The following is a 14,239-nucleotide window of genomic DNA, read 5'->3' as shown; positions in this document are numbered from 1 at the left end:
AAAATAAGCTGAACATAAAAATATTTACTTTAATGACAAATTAAAAGTGCATATGTTTTTCTGATATTCATTTTCTGGGAACTTTGGCCTTTTTCCTAATTCTTCCTTATACTAAATCTGAGTTTTAAGCCCAAAGTGAAAAAAGAGGCTGCAACAGATACAAAGGAACTGTATACTTTTATATTTTAAACTTTCTAATACCTTGCTACTGTATTAAGAGCTGCAAAATAATTATTATTGTTCACAAAGCCTGAAGGTCTTGTATGTTTTAGGTAAGTATTATTTAGTAAATAAATCATATACAGTAGCAAGAGAAAATTAGCTGCCAAATCACATTGATGGTTAACATAATTATAGTCACTATACAGGATCTGACAAATTCAAACGGCAGAATACTATATATAAAAAATTAGTACTGTATTGCATGGTATAACTTTTAAAACCTAAAAACAGAAAAGGAATTACACCTGTATCTTTTTTAAAGCTTACAATTTATTATTCATTAATTAATTAATATAAGCCAGAACTTTTAAATCAGGCTTCCAGTATTGCTATGTTGTCTAATGCATGATGATAAACATTATAGTACTTAAGTTATACGTTTACAATCTATAGTATAACTCCACAAGATTCACACACAGATATTTAGCCAGCTGATTTTGTTTTCCTACAAATGAATCATTCCCTTTATAAAGTGTCCAGCACTTGCAAAATGTCTCCAACAGCACTTAGTTTATAATTACTCAGCCTTGGTAATCTGTGTTCACTGGTAAGCGTAATGTGCGAAGTATTAGGTAATGGAGCACCAGGAGGGTCCTTACTTCTAGGCTCAGGTAAAAACACACCTTAGCAGATCTACTCAAATTTACATATGTAATATAATGAAAACTTCCCACCAAAAATAATATCTGTTCCAAACTATCAACATTCTGGAAAAGTCTCTGGAAAACAAATTACAATTTTTTTTTTAATTTGAAGAACCATTGCAGAAAACATCTGATATGGTTGCCACACTGTAAGCTCAACACTTAATGTTACCTACATTTGTTTATCTACAAACATTGTGCTTTTCTGAAAAAAAAGTTTATCTGAATTTCTCTACCCAATTCCAGATCATTAGCAAACACTAAACACACAACAGCAAGGATAACGCATCCACGCACTGCTGTGCAACTGCCTTTAGTTTGAATGTAATCCTTCCTTCCTTCATGGTTATTAGTACAGCTTTCCTTATATGAAGCAATATTTCTTCAGCTCTGGATAATATCATTTGTAACATTCTGACAATAACCTACCCCATGTAAATTGCAATAATGTGTAACCATTAGAGGGATACGTTTTCCTCAGACCAAGACAAATGAGCTACTGAAACTCGAACATCTATATTCTAAAGCTTATAATAAAATACTCTTTTTTTTTTTTCATGGTCTATCTTGGGGTTGTAAAACTGTGAAGCTCACATGCACACATCAAACTGCCTCAAAATATGCCCACCCATGACAGTACTCATAGTCCACAGCCTTGAGATGCATGTGCAAGCTTAAACAGTTGCTTCAAGTACCTATGAAGTTATATATAAACCCTCAGATAGTGTAAACAGAAATTTTAATATCGGTATCTTTAAAGACATCAGTCAGGATCTCCCTCACGCGATCCCATACCAGAGCATCGAGTCCACATCCAATGCGAGGCATGGCTATAGCTGCTACACTGTGCTGTAGGGAGTGGCGCTTCATAGCTTGTAGAGATGAACGTAGACTTAAATAGGTTGGTTTGTGCCAATACCTTTCCTGAAAAATTCCATAATTACTAGTTTTTCACTTAATTCAGATACTAGATGGTGAAAATCTGGTACAGTGTATATGAAATGGAAAAGTTGTGGATGAAAGACACATGAGTAAACACTTGGGACATTTCATTATGTAAATGTTTTTGCTCCTTGTTCATTCCAAGTAGAATTATTGTACATTAGGAGTGAACACAATCCTAGGACCAAAACACTTTCATATTAAAATGCCCTAGGTATCTGCTAATGAGATCTTTATCTTCAAATACTAAACACTACATACAATTAAACCTCTCATAATGCAGGATTACGTTCCTGAAGATTGGTGCCTTATGAAAAATAGCTAAATACGAGTGAAGAACATAAGGGACAACTTGGGTTATGTTCCATACCCCTCAAAATTTGCCAATCAATTTTTTTTTTTCACTTTTCTACTAGGTAAAAGTTACTACAGTGTAACTTGCCACACATTCTATCAGTTGTTACTTGAAGCATTTGAAGAGTGTGACGAGGGTTAGTGCGGGCCTACTGGGCTGAGTTGGATGAAGCAAGGTTTATCAACTGACACACACTCAGCAAGAAAGTAAAAATAAAAGCCACATTTCTTTATCAAACTGTATCAAACATAGTAGGGACTCAGTGAGAAAGACACTATGATTGCAGTGAAACCTTTCTTACTATGTTTCATCCATGACTGGACTTCATCAAGTATGATAAATATACAGGGACTCAATACATCTATATCAAACAAACATATACTGAAGATAAATGCATCTGATTAAACCAAAAAGATGAAAAAAAAAAATTGTAAAATTTATGTATGAGGGGCCAATAATGTGTATAGCAGAAGAGAAAAATAAGACCACATGCTTTGGCCAAACCAAAGCTAGAGTCAACAGGGAAATATCACGCCTCCACCTCCTCTCTCAAAACAATACTTTTTTTTTTTAATACACCTGCCATCTCCCACCAAAGAAGGGTGACCCAATAAAGAAGAACGACTTTCATCATTCACTGTCTTGCCAAAGACACACTGATAATACAGTTCAGATGCCCCTCGAAACTGCAAATATCACCACCTCTCCTTCAGAGTGCAGATACTATGTTCATAATATAACAGGGGCATCTTATTTAAACTCTTATTCACTCTTCCTTTTCAATCAATAACATATTCAACAACTACAAAAATACAGCTGGGATAAATACATGCATCACTGTTAGAAGCATGGGAATAAGTAATTAGTGTAATTATGATAATGTCCAATACTTTATAGATTCTTGAAATTAAGGCACTGAACAGCCACTTCAAACTTTTTATACAGGTGTTGTATATAAATTAAGCATTTGTAAGCTATATAAATTTTGGAAGACATGTGTTATATAAGAATAATGCTGTGTAGTGTATATCACTTGTTCTCACTTAGCAAGAACAGGTGGAGGCTGGGGAATGCTCCTAATGGCCTGGTGAGCAGACTGAAAATCTAGTGTGTGCTACCCAAATTTCTTTTTAGATTTATAATTGTAGTGTAGGCATGCCTCTAGCAAGAGTGATGGAGTGAATGATGATGAAAGTGTTTCTTCTTTTCTGGGTAACCCTGCCTTGGGAAATGGCCAAAGTGTTAGAAAAAAGAGAGTTACATGAATTTCTCATGCTACAAAATCTTAGTTTCACATTTTCAATTGTGTTTAAACAAAACAGCACAATGTGAGATTATGGTTTAAGAGGGCTTACTGTCAATATTGCACATAAATACAGGCTCAAATTTCAAAGCAAGTGCCATGAGACATTTTACACATTCACAAAGTGTGTTGAAAAGACCGCAAAATATTACCGAATCCAAATTCATCTACAGTGGAACCTCTACTTGCGAGTTTAATCCGTTCCATTACCTTGCTCGCGACTGGATTTGCTCATTTGCAGAGTCAATTTTTCTCATTCAAATTAACTGAAATGCAATTAATCCATTCCAGTGGAATTCTGTACTTCAATAATTTCGCTATGAACTTTACGGCTTATTTATCTATATCACTTGATCTAATATGACATAATAAACAATATAAATAACATAGAACCTGATTTATACTTTAAAATGAATAAAATATGTAATTCATGTAGTGGTATGGGCGGTGTCGGCGGTGGACGACAGTTTGTCTGGAGACCGGACAAAATACTTCCTGAATAATTTCACTAATATCATGTATAAGGCTTATTTATCAATCACAGTTCATCTAATACGACATAACAAACAATATAAATAACATAGAACCCTGATATACTCTAGAATGAATAAAATTTGTCATTATATATGTGGCGGCGGCGGCGGCCGATGAGTGTTTGGAGACAGGACAAAATACTCCTCGAATATTTCGCTATCATCAACACTACGGCTTATTTATCTATCACAGTTCATCTAATATGACATAACAAACAATATAAATAACATAGAAACCTGATATATACTCTAGAATGAATAAAATATGTCATTAAATGAGAGTGTATAAATCTGTAGGGGAAGGAAGGCGGGGTAGGGGTCGTCCTCGAAAAGGTTGGAGGGAGGGGGTAAAGGAGGTTTTGTGGGCGAGGGGCTTGGACTTCCAGCGGGCGTGCGTGAGCGTGTTTGATAGGAGTGAGTGGAGACGGATGGTATTTGGGACCTGACGATTTGTTGGAGAGTGAGTAGGGTGATATTTGGTGAAGGGATTCAGGGAAACCGGTTATTTTTATATAGCCGGACTTGAGTCCTGGAAATGGGAAGTACAATGCCTGCACTCTAAAGGAGGGGTTTGGGATGTTGGCAGTCTGGAGGGATATGTTGTGTATCTTTATAGGTATATGCTTCTAAGCTGTTGTGTTCTGAGCACCTCTGCAAAAACAGTGATTACGTGTGAGTGAGGTGAAAGTGTTGAATGATGATGAAAGCATTTTCTTTTTGGGGATTTTCTTTCTTTTTTGGGTCACCCTGCCTCGGTGGGAGATGGCCGACTTGTTAAAAAAAAAAAAAGTGTGGCAGTGGCAGTGGCCAACGAGAATTTGTATGGAGACAGGACAAAATACTCCTTGAATATTTTGCTATCAACTCTACGGCTTATTTATCTATCACAGTTCATCTAATATGAAATAATATACACTATAAATAACATAAAAACCTGATATATACTCTAGAATGAATAAAATATGTCATTATGTAACAGGTGGAGGCAGCCACAACTGCTCCCTCTTTGTTGTGGTAAACACTGCCATCTAGTGACGGACTTTTGAATTTTTTTTATTATTTTTTATTAACACACTGGCTGATTCCCATCAAGGCAGGGTGGCCCGAAAAAGAAAAACTTTCACCATCATTCACTCCATCACTGTCTTGCCAGAAGGGTGCTTTACACTACAGTTTTTAAACTGCAACTTTAACACCCCTCCTTCAAAGTGCAGGCACTGTACTTCCCATCTCCAGGACTCAAGTCCGGCCTGCCGGTTTCCCTGAATCCCTTCATAAATGTTACTTTGCTCACACTCCAACAGCACGTCAAGTATTAAAAACCATTTGTCTCCATTCACTCCTATCAAACACGCTCACGCATGCCTGCTGGAAGTCCAAGCCCCTCGCACACAAAACCTCCTTTACCCCCTCCCTCCAACCTTTCCTAGGCCGGCCCTTACCCCGCCTTCCTTCCACTACAGATTGATACACTCTTGAAGTCATTCTGTTTCGTTCTATTCTCTCTACATGTCCGAACCACCTCAACAACACTTCCTCAGCCCTCTGGACAACAGTTTTGGCAATCCCGCACCTCCTCCTAACTTCCAAACTATGAATTCTCTGCATCATATTCACACTGCACATTGCCCTCAGACATGACATCTCCACTGCCTCCAGCCTTCTCCTCGCTGCAACATTCATCACCCATGCTTCACACCCATATAAGAGCATTGGTAAAACTATACTCTCATACATTTCCCTCTTTGCCTCCAAGGACAAAGTTCTCTGTCTCCACAGACTCCTAAGTGCACCACTCACCCTTTTCCCCTTATCAATTCTATGATTCACCTCATCTTTCATAGACCCATCCGCTGACACGTCCACTCTCAAATATCTGAATACATTCACCTCCTCCATACACTCTCCCTCCAATCTGATATCCAATCTTTCATCACCTAATCTTTTTGTTATCCTCATAACCTTACTCTTTCCTGTATTCACTTTTAATTTTTTTCTTTTACATACCCTACCAAATTCATCCACCAACCTCTGCAACTTCTCTTCAGAATCTCCCAAGAGCACAGTGTCATCAGCAAAGAGCAACTGTGACAACTCCCACTTTATGTGTGATTCTTTATCTTTTAACTCCACGCCTCTTGCCAAGACCATCGCATTTACTTCTCTTACAACCCCATCTATAAATATATTAAACACCCACAGTGACATCACACATCCTTGTTTAAGGCCTACTTTTACTGGGAAATAATTTCCCTCTTTCCTACATACTCTAACTTGAGCCTCACTATCCCCATAAAAATTCTTCACTGCTTTCAGTAACCTACCTCCTACACCATACACCTGCAACATCTGCCACATTGCCCCCCTATCCACCCTGTCATATGCCTTTTCCAAATCCATAAATGCCACAAAACCTCTTTAGCCTTATCTAAATACTGTTCACTTATATGTTTCACTGTAAACACCTAGTCTACACACCCCCTACCTTTCCTAAAGCCTCCTTGTTCGTCTGCTATCCTATTCTCCATCTTACTCTTAATTCTTTCAATAATAACTCTACCATACACTTTACCAGGTATATTCAACAGACTTATCCCCCTACAAGGGGGTGAGCGGTGCACTTGGGAGTCTGTGGAGACAAAGAACTTTGTCCTTGGAGGCAAAGAGGGGAATGTATGAGAGTATAGTTTTACCAACGCTCTTATATGGGTGTGAAGCATGGGTGATGAATGTTGCAGCGAGGAGAAGGCTGGAGGCAGTGGACATGTCATGTCTGAGGGCAATGTGTGGTGTGAATATAATGCAGAGAATTCATAGTTTGGAAGTTAGGAGGAGGTGCGGGATTACCAAAACTGTTGTCCAGAGGGCTGAGGAAGGGTTGTTGAGGTGGTTCGGACATGTAGAGAGAATGGAGCAAAACAGAATGACTTCAAGAGTGTATCAGTCTGTAGTGGAAGGAAGGCGGGGTAGGGGTCGGCCTAGGAAAGGTTGGAGGGAGGGGGTAAAGGAGGATTTGTGTGCGAGGGGCTTGGACTTCCAGCAGGCATGGGTTAGCGTGCTTGATAGGAGCGAATGGAGACAAATGGTTTTTAATACTTGATGTGCTGTTGGAGTGTGAGCAAAGTAACATTTATGAAGGGATTCAGGGAAACCGGCAGGCCGGACTTGAGTCCTGGAGATGGGAAGTACAGTGCCTGCACTCTGAAGGAGGGGTGTTAATGTTGCAGTTTAAAAACTGTAGTGTAAAGCACCCTTCTGGCAAGACAGTGATGGAGTGAATGATGGTGAAAGTTTTTCTTTTTTGGGCCACCCTGCCTTGGTGGGAATTGGCCAGTGTGTTAATAAAAAAAATAATAAATTTTTGCACTCTCTTTTGTCCCCTTTGCCTTTATACAAAGGAACTATGCATGCTCTCTGCCAATCCCTAGGTACCTTACCCTCCCATACATTTATTAAATAATTGCACCAACCACTCCAAAACTATATCCCCACCTGCTTTTAACATTTCTATCTTTATCCCATCAATACCAGCTGCCTTACCCCCTTTCATTTTACCTAATGCCTCACAAACTTCCCCCACACTCACAACTGGCTCTTCCTCACTCCTACAAGATGTTATTCCTCCTTGCCCTATACACGAAATCACAGCTTCCCCATCTTCATCAACATTTAACAAATCCTCAAAATATTCCCTCAATCTCCCCAATACCTCTAACTCTCCATTTAATAACTCTCCTCTCCTATTTTTAACTGACAAATCCATTTGTTCTCTAGGCTTCCTTAACTTGTTAATCTCACTCCAAAACTTTTTCTTATTTTCAACAAAATTTGTTGATAACATTTCACCCACTCTCTCATTTGCTCTCTTTTTAAATTGCTTCCCCACTCTCTTAACCTCTCTCTTTTTTTCCATATACTCTTCCCTCCTTGCATCACTTCTACTTTGTAAAAACTTCTCATATGCTAACTTTTTCTCCCTTACTACTCTCTTTACATCATCATTCCACCAATCGCTCCTCTTCCCTCCCGCATCCACTTTCCTGTAACCACAAACTTCTGCTGAACACTCTAACACTACATTTTTAAACCTACCCCATACCTCTTCGACCCCATTGCCTATGCTCTCATTAGCCCATCTATCCTCCAATAGCTGTTTATATCTTACCCTAACTGCCTCCTCTTTTAGTTTAAAAACCTTCACCTCTCTCTTCCCTGATGCTTCTATTCTCCTTGTATCCCATCTACCTTTTACTCTCAGTGTAGCTACAACTAAAAAGTGATCTGATATATCTGTGGCCCATCTATAAACATGTACATCCTGAAGTCTACTCAACAGTCTTTTATCTACCAATACATAATCCAACAAACTACTGTCATTTCGCCCTACATCATATCTTGTATACTTATTTATCTTCTTTTTCTTAAAATATGTATTACCTATAACTAAACCCCTTTCTATACAAAGCTCAATCAAAGGGCTCCCATTATCATTTACACCTGGCACCCCAAACTTACCTACCATACCCTCTCTAAAAGTTTCTCCTACTTTAGCATTCAGGTCCCCTACCACAATTACTCTCTCACTTGGTTCAAAGGTTCCTATACATTCACTTAATATCTTCCAAATTCTCTCTCTCTCCTCTACATTCCTTTCTTCTCCAGGTGCATACACGCTTATTATGACCCACTTTTCGCATCCAACCTTTACTTTAATCCACATAATCCTTGAATTTACACATTCATATTCTCTTTTCTCCTTCCATAACTGATCCTTCAACATTATTGCTACCCCTTCCTTAGCTCTAACTCTCTCAGATACTCCAGATTTAATCCCATTTATTTCCCCCCACTGAAACTCCCCTACCCCCTTCAGCTTTATTTCGCTTAGGGCCAGGACATCCAACTTCTTTTCATTCATAACATCAGCAATCATATGTTTCTTGTCATCCGCACTACATCCACGCACATTCAAGCATCCCAGTTTTATAAAGTTTTTCTTCTTCTCTTTTTTAGTAAATGTTTACAGGAGAAGGGGTTACTAGCCCATTGCTCCAGCCTTTTGAAGCCGTCTATTATTGTAATTATTATTATGTAGTACATTATTATTATACGTATATGTATTATTAGTATACGTATTATATTATTATTATTATTATTGTATTATATTACATGTATACTATTATTATTATTATACGTATTATTATACATATTATTATTATTATTATTATTATTTTTATTATTACAATATAAATACACCTACCATCGGACTTACGACCTGCTCGTCTACCAACCTACTACCTATAATTATTATTATTATTATTATTATTTTTATTATTACAATATAAATACACCTACCATCGGACTTACGACCTGCTCGACATACGACCATTCGACTTACGACCTTGTTTTTTATGCCAAATTTCTGGGAAATAAACAACTGTTTGTGCTGTACACAGTGTTTATCCTAAACTTTACAGTATAAAATACAGTACTAACAGCATAAAAACTAAAGTAAAAAATGAAATACCAAAATAAAACAATAAAATAAAGGCATTACAAAAATGTGATGTTGATATTCAGTAGTAAGGTTCGATTTACGTCCATATCGACTTACGACCGGTTTCTCGGAACCAAACTCGGTCGTAAGTCGGATTGTACCTGTAATTTGTAATTTTTATTCACACAAAAAATATAAGGTTTACTGTTATGCCTTATTGCAATAATTGTATAAATAATGTCAACCCATTCACGACCGCATATTGGAATAGACATTTGTTTACTCTTGAACATAGTCAAGCAAACGAGCATTTCTCACTCACTGAGCTCAATTTCAAGGTACTTTTTGTCATGAAAGCAATCAAAATCATATCCATTTCTGTAATATATCTTCCATTCTATCAAATGAGACCAAAAACGAGAATACAACCATAAAAACCATACGAAAATACTGCTAAGGGGTGGCTAATTGCTGAGAAGTGAGTTCCATTATTTATGGTCCGATTTCTTTCATTTTTGGTGTACGTTACTTTCCATCATACATAGTCCAAGTTTCAATAAGATAGTTCAACAAACAAATGAGACAATTCCCTAGATCAAGAGCAAGAGGCCCTCACCAGCATCAAGGAACCTCCCTTGAGGTCTGCTCGCTTATGGAAATTTTGCTCGCGTATGGAAGCAAAAAATCAACCCATTAACTGCTCGCACATGGATGTGCTCGCAAGTAGAGGTTCCACTGTACAGCATTTAAAGTTGAAGCTCAGGATAAAACAGGAAGACAATGGTATCTTTCTGTTGTACCCTATAACAAGACATTTATGTAACCTCCAGGTTGGCCTTAGGTCTTACTGATGACTTAAAAATAATGAGGAATTGTTAAATGTTGATGAAGATAGGGAAGCTGTGATTTCGTGTATAGGGCAAGGAGGAATAACATCTTGTAGAGTGAGGAAGAGCCAGTTGTGAGTGTGGGGGAAGTTTGTGAGGCAGTAGGTAAAATGAAAGGGGGTAAGGCAGCCGGGATTGATGGGATAAAGACAGAAATGTTAAAAGCAGGTGGGGATATAGTTTTGGAGTGGTTGGTGCAATTATTTAATAAATGTATGGAAGAGGGTAAGGTACCGAGGGATTGGCAGAGAGCATGCATAGGTCCTTTGTATAAAGGCATAGGGGACAAAAGAGAGTGCAAAAATTATAGGGGGATAAGTCTGTTGAGTCTCCATGGGGAAGTGGAACAGAATTCTTCCTCTGTAAGCCATGCGTGTCTTAAGAGGCGACTAAAATGCCAGGAGCAAGGGGCTAGTAACCCCTTCTCCTGTATATATTACTAAATTTAAAAGGAGAAACTTTAGTTTTTTCTTTTGGGCCACCCCACCTCAGTGGGATACGGCTGGTACGTTGAAAGAAGAAGAAGTCTGTTGAGTATACCTGGTAAAGTGTATGGTAGAGTTATTATTGAAAGAATTAAGAGTAAGATGGAGAATAGGATAGCAGATGAACAAGGAGGCTTCAGGAAAGGTAGGGGGTGTGTGGACCAGGTGTTTACAGTGAAACATATAAGTGAACAGTATTTAGATAAGGCTGAAGAGGTCTTTGTGGCATTTATGGATTTGGAAAAGGCATATGACAGGGTGGATAGGGGGGCAATGTGGCAGATGTTGCAGGTGTATGGTGTAGGAGGTAGGTTACTGAAAGCAGTGAAGAGTTTTTACGAGTTAGAGTATGTAGGAAAGAGGGAAATTATTTCCCAGTAAAAGTAGGCCTTAGACAAGGATGTGTGATGTCACCATGGTTGTTTAATATATTTATAGATGGGGTTGCAAGAGAAGTAAATGTGAGGGTCTTGGCAAGAGGTGTGGAGTTAAAAGATAAAGAATCACACATAAAGTGGGAGTAGTCACAGTTGCTCTTTGCTGATGACACTGTGCTCTTGGGAGTTTCTGAAGAGAAGTTGCAGAGATTGGTGGATGAATTTGGTAGGGTGCGCAAAAGAAGAAAATTAAAAGTGAATACAGGAAAGAGTAAGGTTATGAGGATAACAAAAAGATTAGGTGATGAAAGATTGGATATCAGATTGGAGGGAGAGAGTATGGAGGAGGTGAATGTATTCAGATATTTGGGAGTGGACATGTCAGCGGATGGGTCTATGAAAGATGAGGTGAATCATAGAATTGATGAGGGGAAAAGGGTGAGTGGTGCACTTAGGAGTCTGTGGAGACAAAGAACTTTGTCCTTGGAGGCAAAGAGGGGAATGTATGAGAGTATAGTTTTACCAACGCTCTTATATGGGTGTGAAGCATGGGTGATGAATGTTGCAGCGAGGAGAAGGCTGGAGGCAGTGGAGATGTCATGTCTGAGGGCAATGTGTGGTGTGAATATAATGCAGAGAATTCGTAGTTTGGAAGTTAGGAGGAGGTGCGGGATTACCAAAACTGTTGCCCAGAGGGCTGAGGAAGTGTTGTTGAGGTGGTTCGGACATGTAGAGAGAATGGAGCGAAACAGAGTGACTTCAAGAGTGTATCAGTCTGTAGTGGAAGGAAAGCGGGGTAGGGGCCGGCATAGGAAAGGTTGGAGGGAGGGGGTAAAGGAGGTTTTGTGTGCGAGGGGCTTGGACTTCCAGCGGGCATGCGTGAGCGTGTTTGATAGGAGTGAATGGAGACAAATGGTTTTTAATACTTGACGTGCTGTTGGAGTGTGAGCAAAGTAACATTTATGAAGGGGTTCAGGGAAACCAGCAGGCTGGACTTGAGTCCTGGAGATGGGAAGTACAGTGCCTGCACTCTGAAGGAGGGGTGTTAATGTTGCAGTTTAAAAACTGTAGTGTAAAGCACCCTTCTGGCAAGACAGTGATGGAGTGAATGATGGTGAAAGTTTTTCTTTTTCGGGCCACCCTGCCTTGGTGGGAATCGGCCACTGTGATAATAAAAAAAAATAATAAAAATAATGAGCATTCCAGTACTGTTTGACACCTAAGCTTAAATCTTTCCTATTTCAAGTGAAGCAATTAGAGCACTTTTTTTTTTTTTTTTTCAACAAGTCGGTTGTCTCCCACCGAGGCAGGGTGACCCAAAAAAGAAAGAAAATCCCCAAAAAGAAAATACTTTCATCATCATTCAACACTTTCACCACACTCACACATTATCACTGCTTTTGCAGAGGTGCTCAGGATACAACAGTTTAGAAGCATATACGTATAAAGATACACAACATATCCCTCCAAACTGCCAATATCCCAATATACCCAAGGGGGTAGAAATTTTTTAACCCTTTGAGGGTTTCGGCCGTACTAGTACGGCTTACGACCCAGGGTTTTTGACGTACTAGTACGCCTAAATTCTAGCGCCCTCAAATCTAGTGGGAGAAAGCTGGTAGGCCTACATATGAAAGAATGGGTCTATGTGGTCAGTGTGCACAGTATAAAAAAAATCCTGCAGCACACAGTGCATAATGAGAAAAAAAAAACTGACCGTTTTTTTTGGAATAAAACAGCGACTTTGCACTGTATTTTTGTATGGTATTTATTGTTGTATTCTAGTTTTCTTGGTCTCATTTTATAGAATGGAAGACATATTACAGAAATTGAGATGATTTTGACTGGTTTTACAATGAAAAGTACCTTGAAATTGAGCTCAAAGTAGCAGAAATGTTCGATTTTTACCAAAGTTCAAAAGTAAACAAATCATGCCAAGCGTCCAATACACATCAACTGGTGAGTCTAATGTTCTTTTGCAAGTGCGCCAATATTATTTATACCATTTTTTACACTAATGCAGTAGTCTGCATAACAGTAAATCTTCTAATTTTTTGTGAGAATAAAAATTCAAAGTGGAAAGCAAAAGAATGTAAGAGGGGCCTTGAGACATGACTAATGAACAGAGGAAATGTCATTTTGGTGCAAGGAATGTCTTTCTTGTTTATTCTAGACCCTATTTGGAAATTGGCATTTTTGAAATTTGTGTGAAACTGGCAAAATTGCTAAATTCTGACCACTGTATTGGATAGTTGAAATTGGTAAATGGGTGGTTTCTTGTACTCATTCGATAGAAAAAATGGAGTTCTAGCGAAATATTCATGTTTTTTGTCGACTAGTACAGTGGAATTGGCCGTAAATGGGGCTCAAAGTGGGCAAAATTGCCGATGCGTAAACATCGCTGAGACCGCTAACTTCGCGAGAGCATAATTCCCTAAGTTTTCCATCAAATTTCATAATTTTGGTGTCATTATGATCAGGAAAAGATTCTCTATCTTTTCCTAAGATTTTTTTTTTTTTTTCTAAATTTGGCCAACCCTGAGAATGAGTCTCGGAGAGGGCCTATCGACCCTCAAAGGGTTAATGGGAAAATAGTACAACAACTTTCATCAAACATTTCAATGTGTGATGCCATTTGCTTATTACCTGTTCATTGAAGATTTTTTATCCTATTAAAGAAGATTTTTAAAGATTTCCCAATCTAATTCTTTTTCTTGCTGAGTGCTCAATTCTCTAGTTAAAAGTTATTGATACTGTATAAATCTTTTGGTTAAGTACAGTGATGAAAATTATTATGTATCCATTGTAGGTAGTAGGCTGGTAGACAGCAGCCGCCCAGGGAGGTACTACCGTCCTGCCAAGTGAGTGTAAAACGAAAGCTTGTAATTGTTTCACATGATGGTAGGATTGCTGGTGTCTTTTGTCTGTCTCTTAACCCTTTGAGGGTCGACAGGCCCTCTCCGAAACTCGTTCTCAGGGTCGGCCAAATTTAAA

The 14,239-nt window shown here is 38.6% G+C and overlaps 1 protein-coding gene across 2 annotated transcripts in view; it reads right to left on the bottom strand.

Annotated features, from left to right (window-relative positions):
- Positions 1–14,239, bottom strand: part of LOC128686022 (ADP-ribose glycohydrolase OARD1-like) — a 33,421-nt gene that overhangs the window by 719 nt on the left and 18,463 nt on the right. For both annotated transcript variants that reach the window (XM_070083234.1, XM_070083235.1), the window contains exon 5: positions 1–1,790. This exon is cut by the window's left edge and continues 719 nt beyond it. In XM_070083234.1, the coding sequence (XP_069939335.1) occupies positions 1,584–1,790 (207 nt within the window). In that variant the 3' untranslated portion in view covers positions 1–1,583. The remainder of the gene's footprint in view (positions 1,791–14,239) is intronic.

This window comes from Cherax quadricarinatus, chromosome 9 (assembly GCF_038502225.1).
Source record: "Cherax quadricarinatus isolate ZL_2023a chromosome 9, ASM3850222v1, whole genome shotgun sequence".
Classification (NCBI taxonomy): Eukaryota; Metazoa; Arthropoda; class Malacostraca; order Decapoda; family Parastacidae; genus Cherax; species Cherax quadricarinatus.
This window is presented reverse-complemented; position numbering and strand designations above follow the sequence as displayed.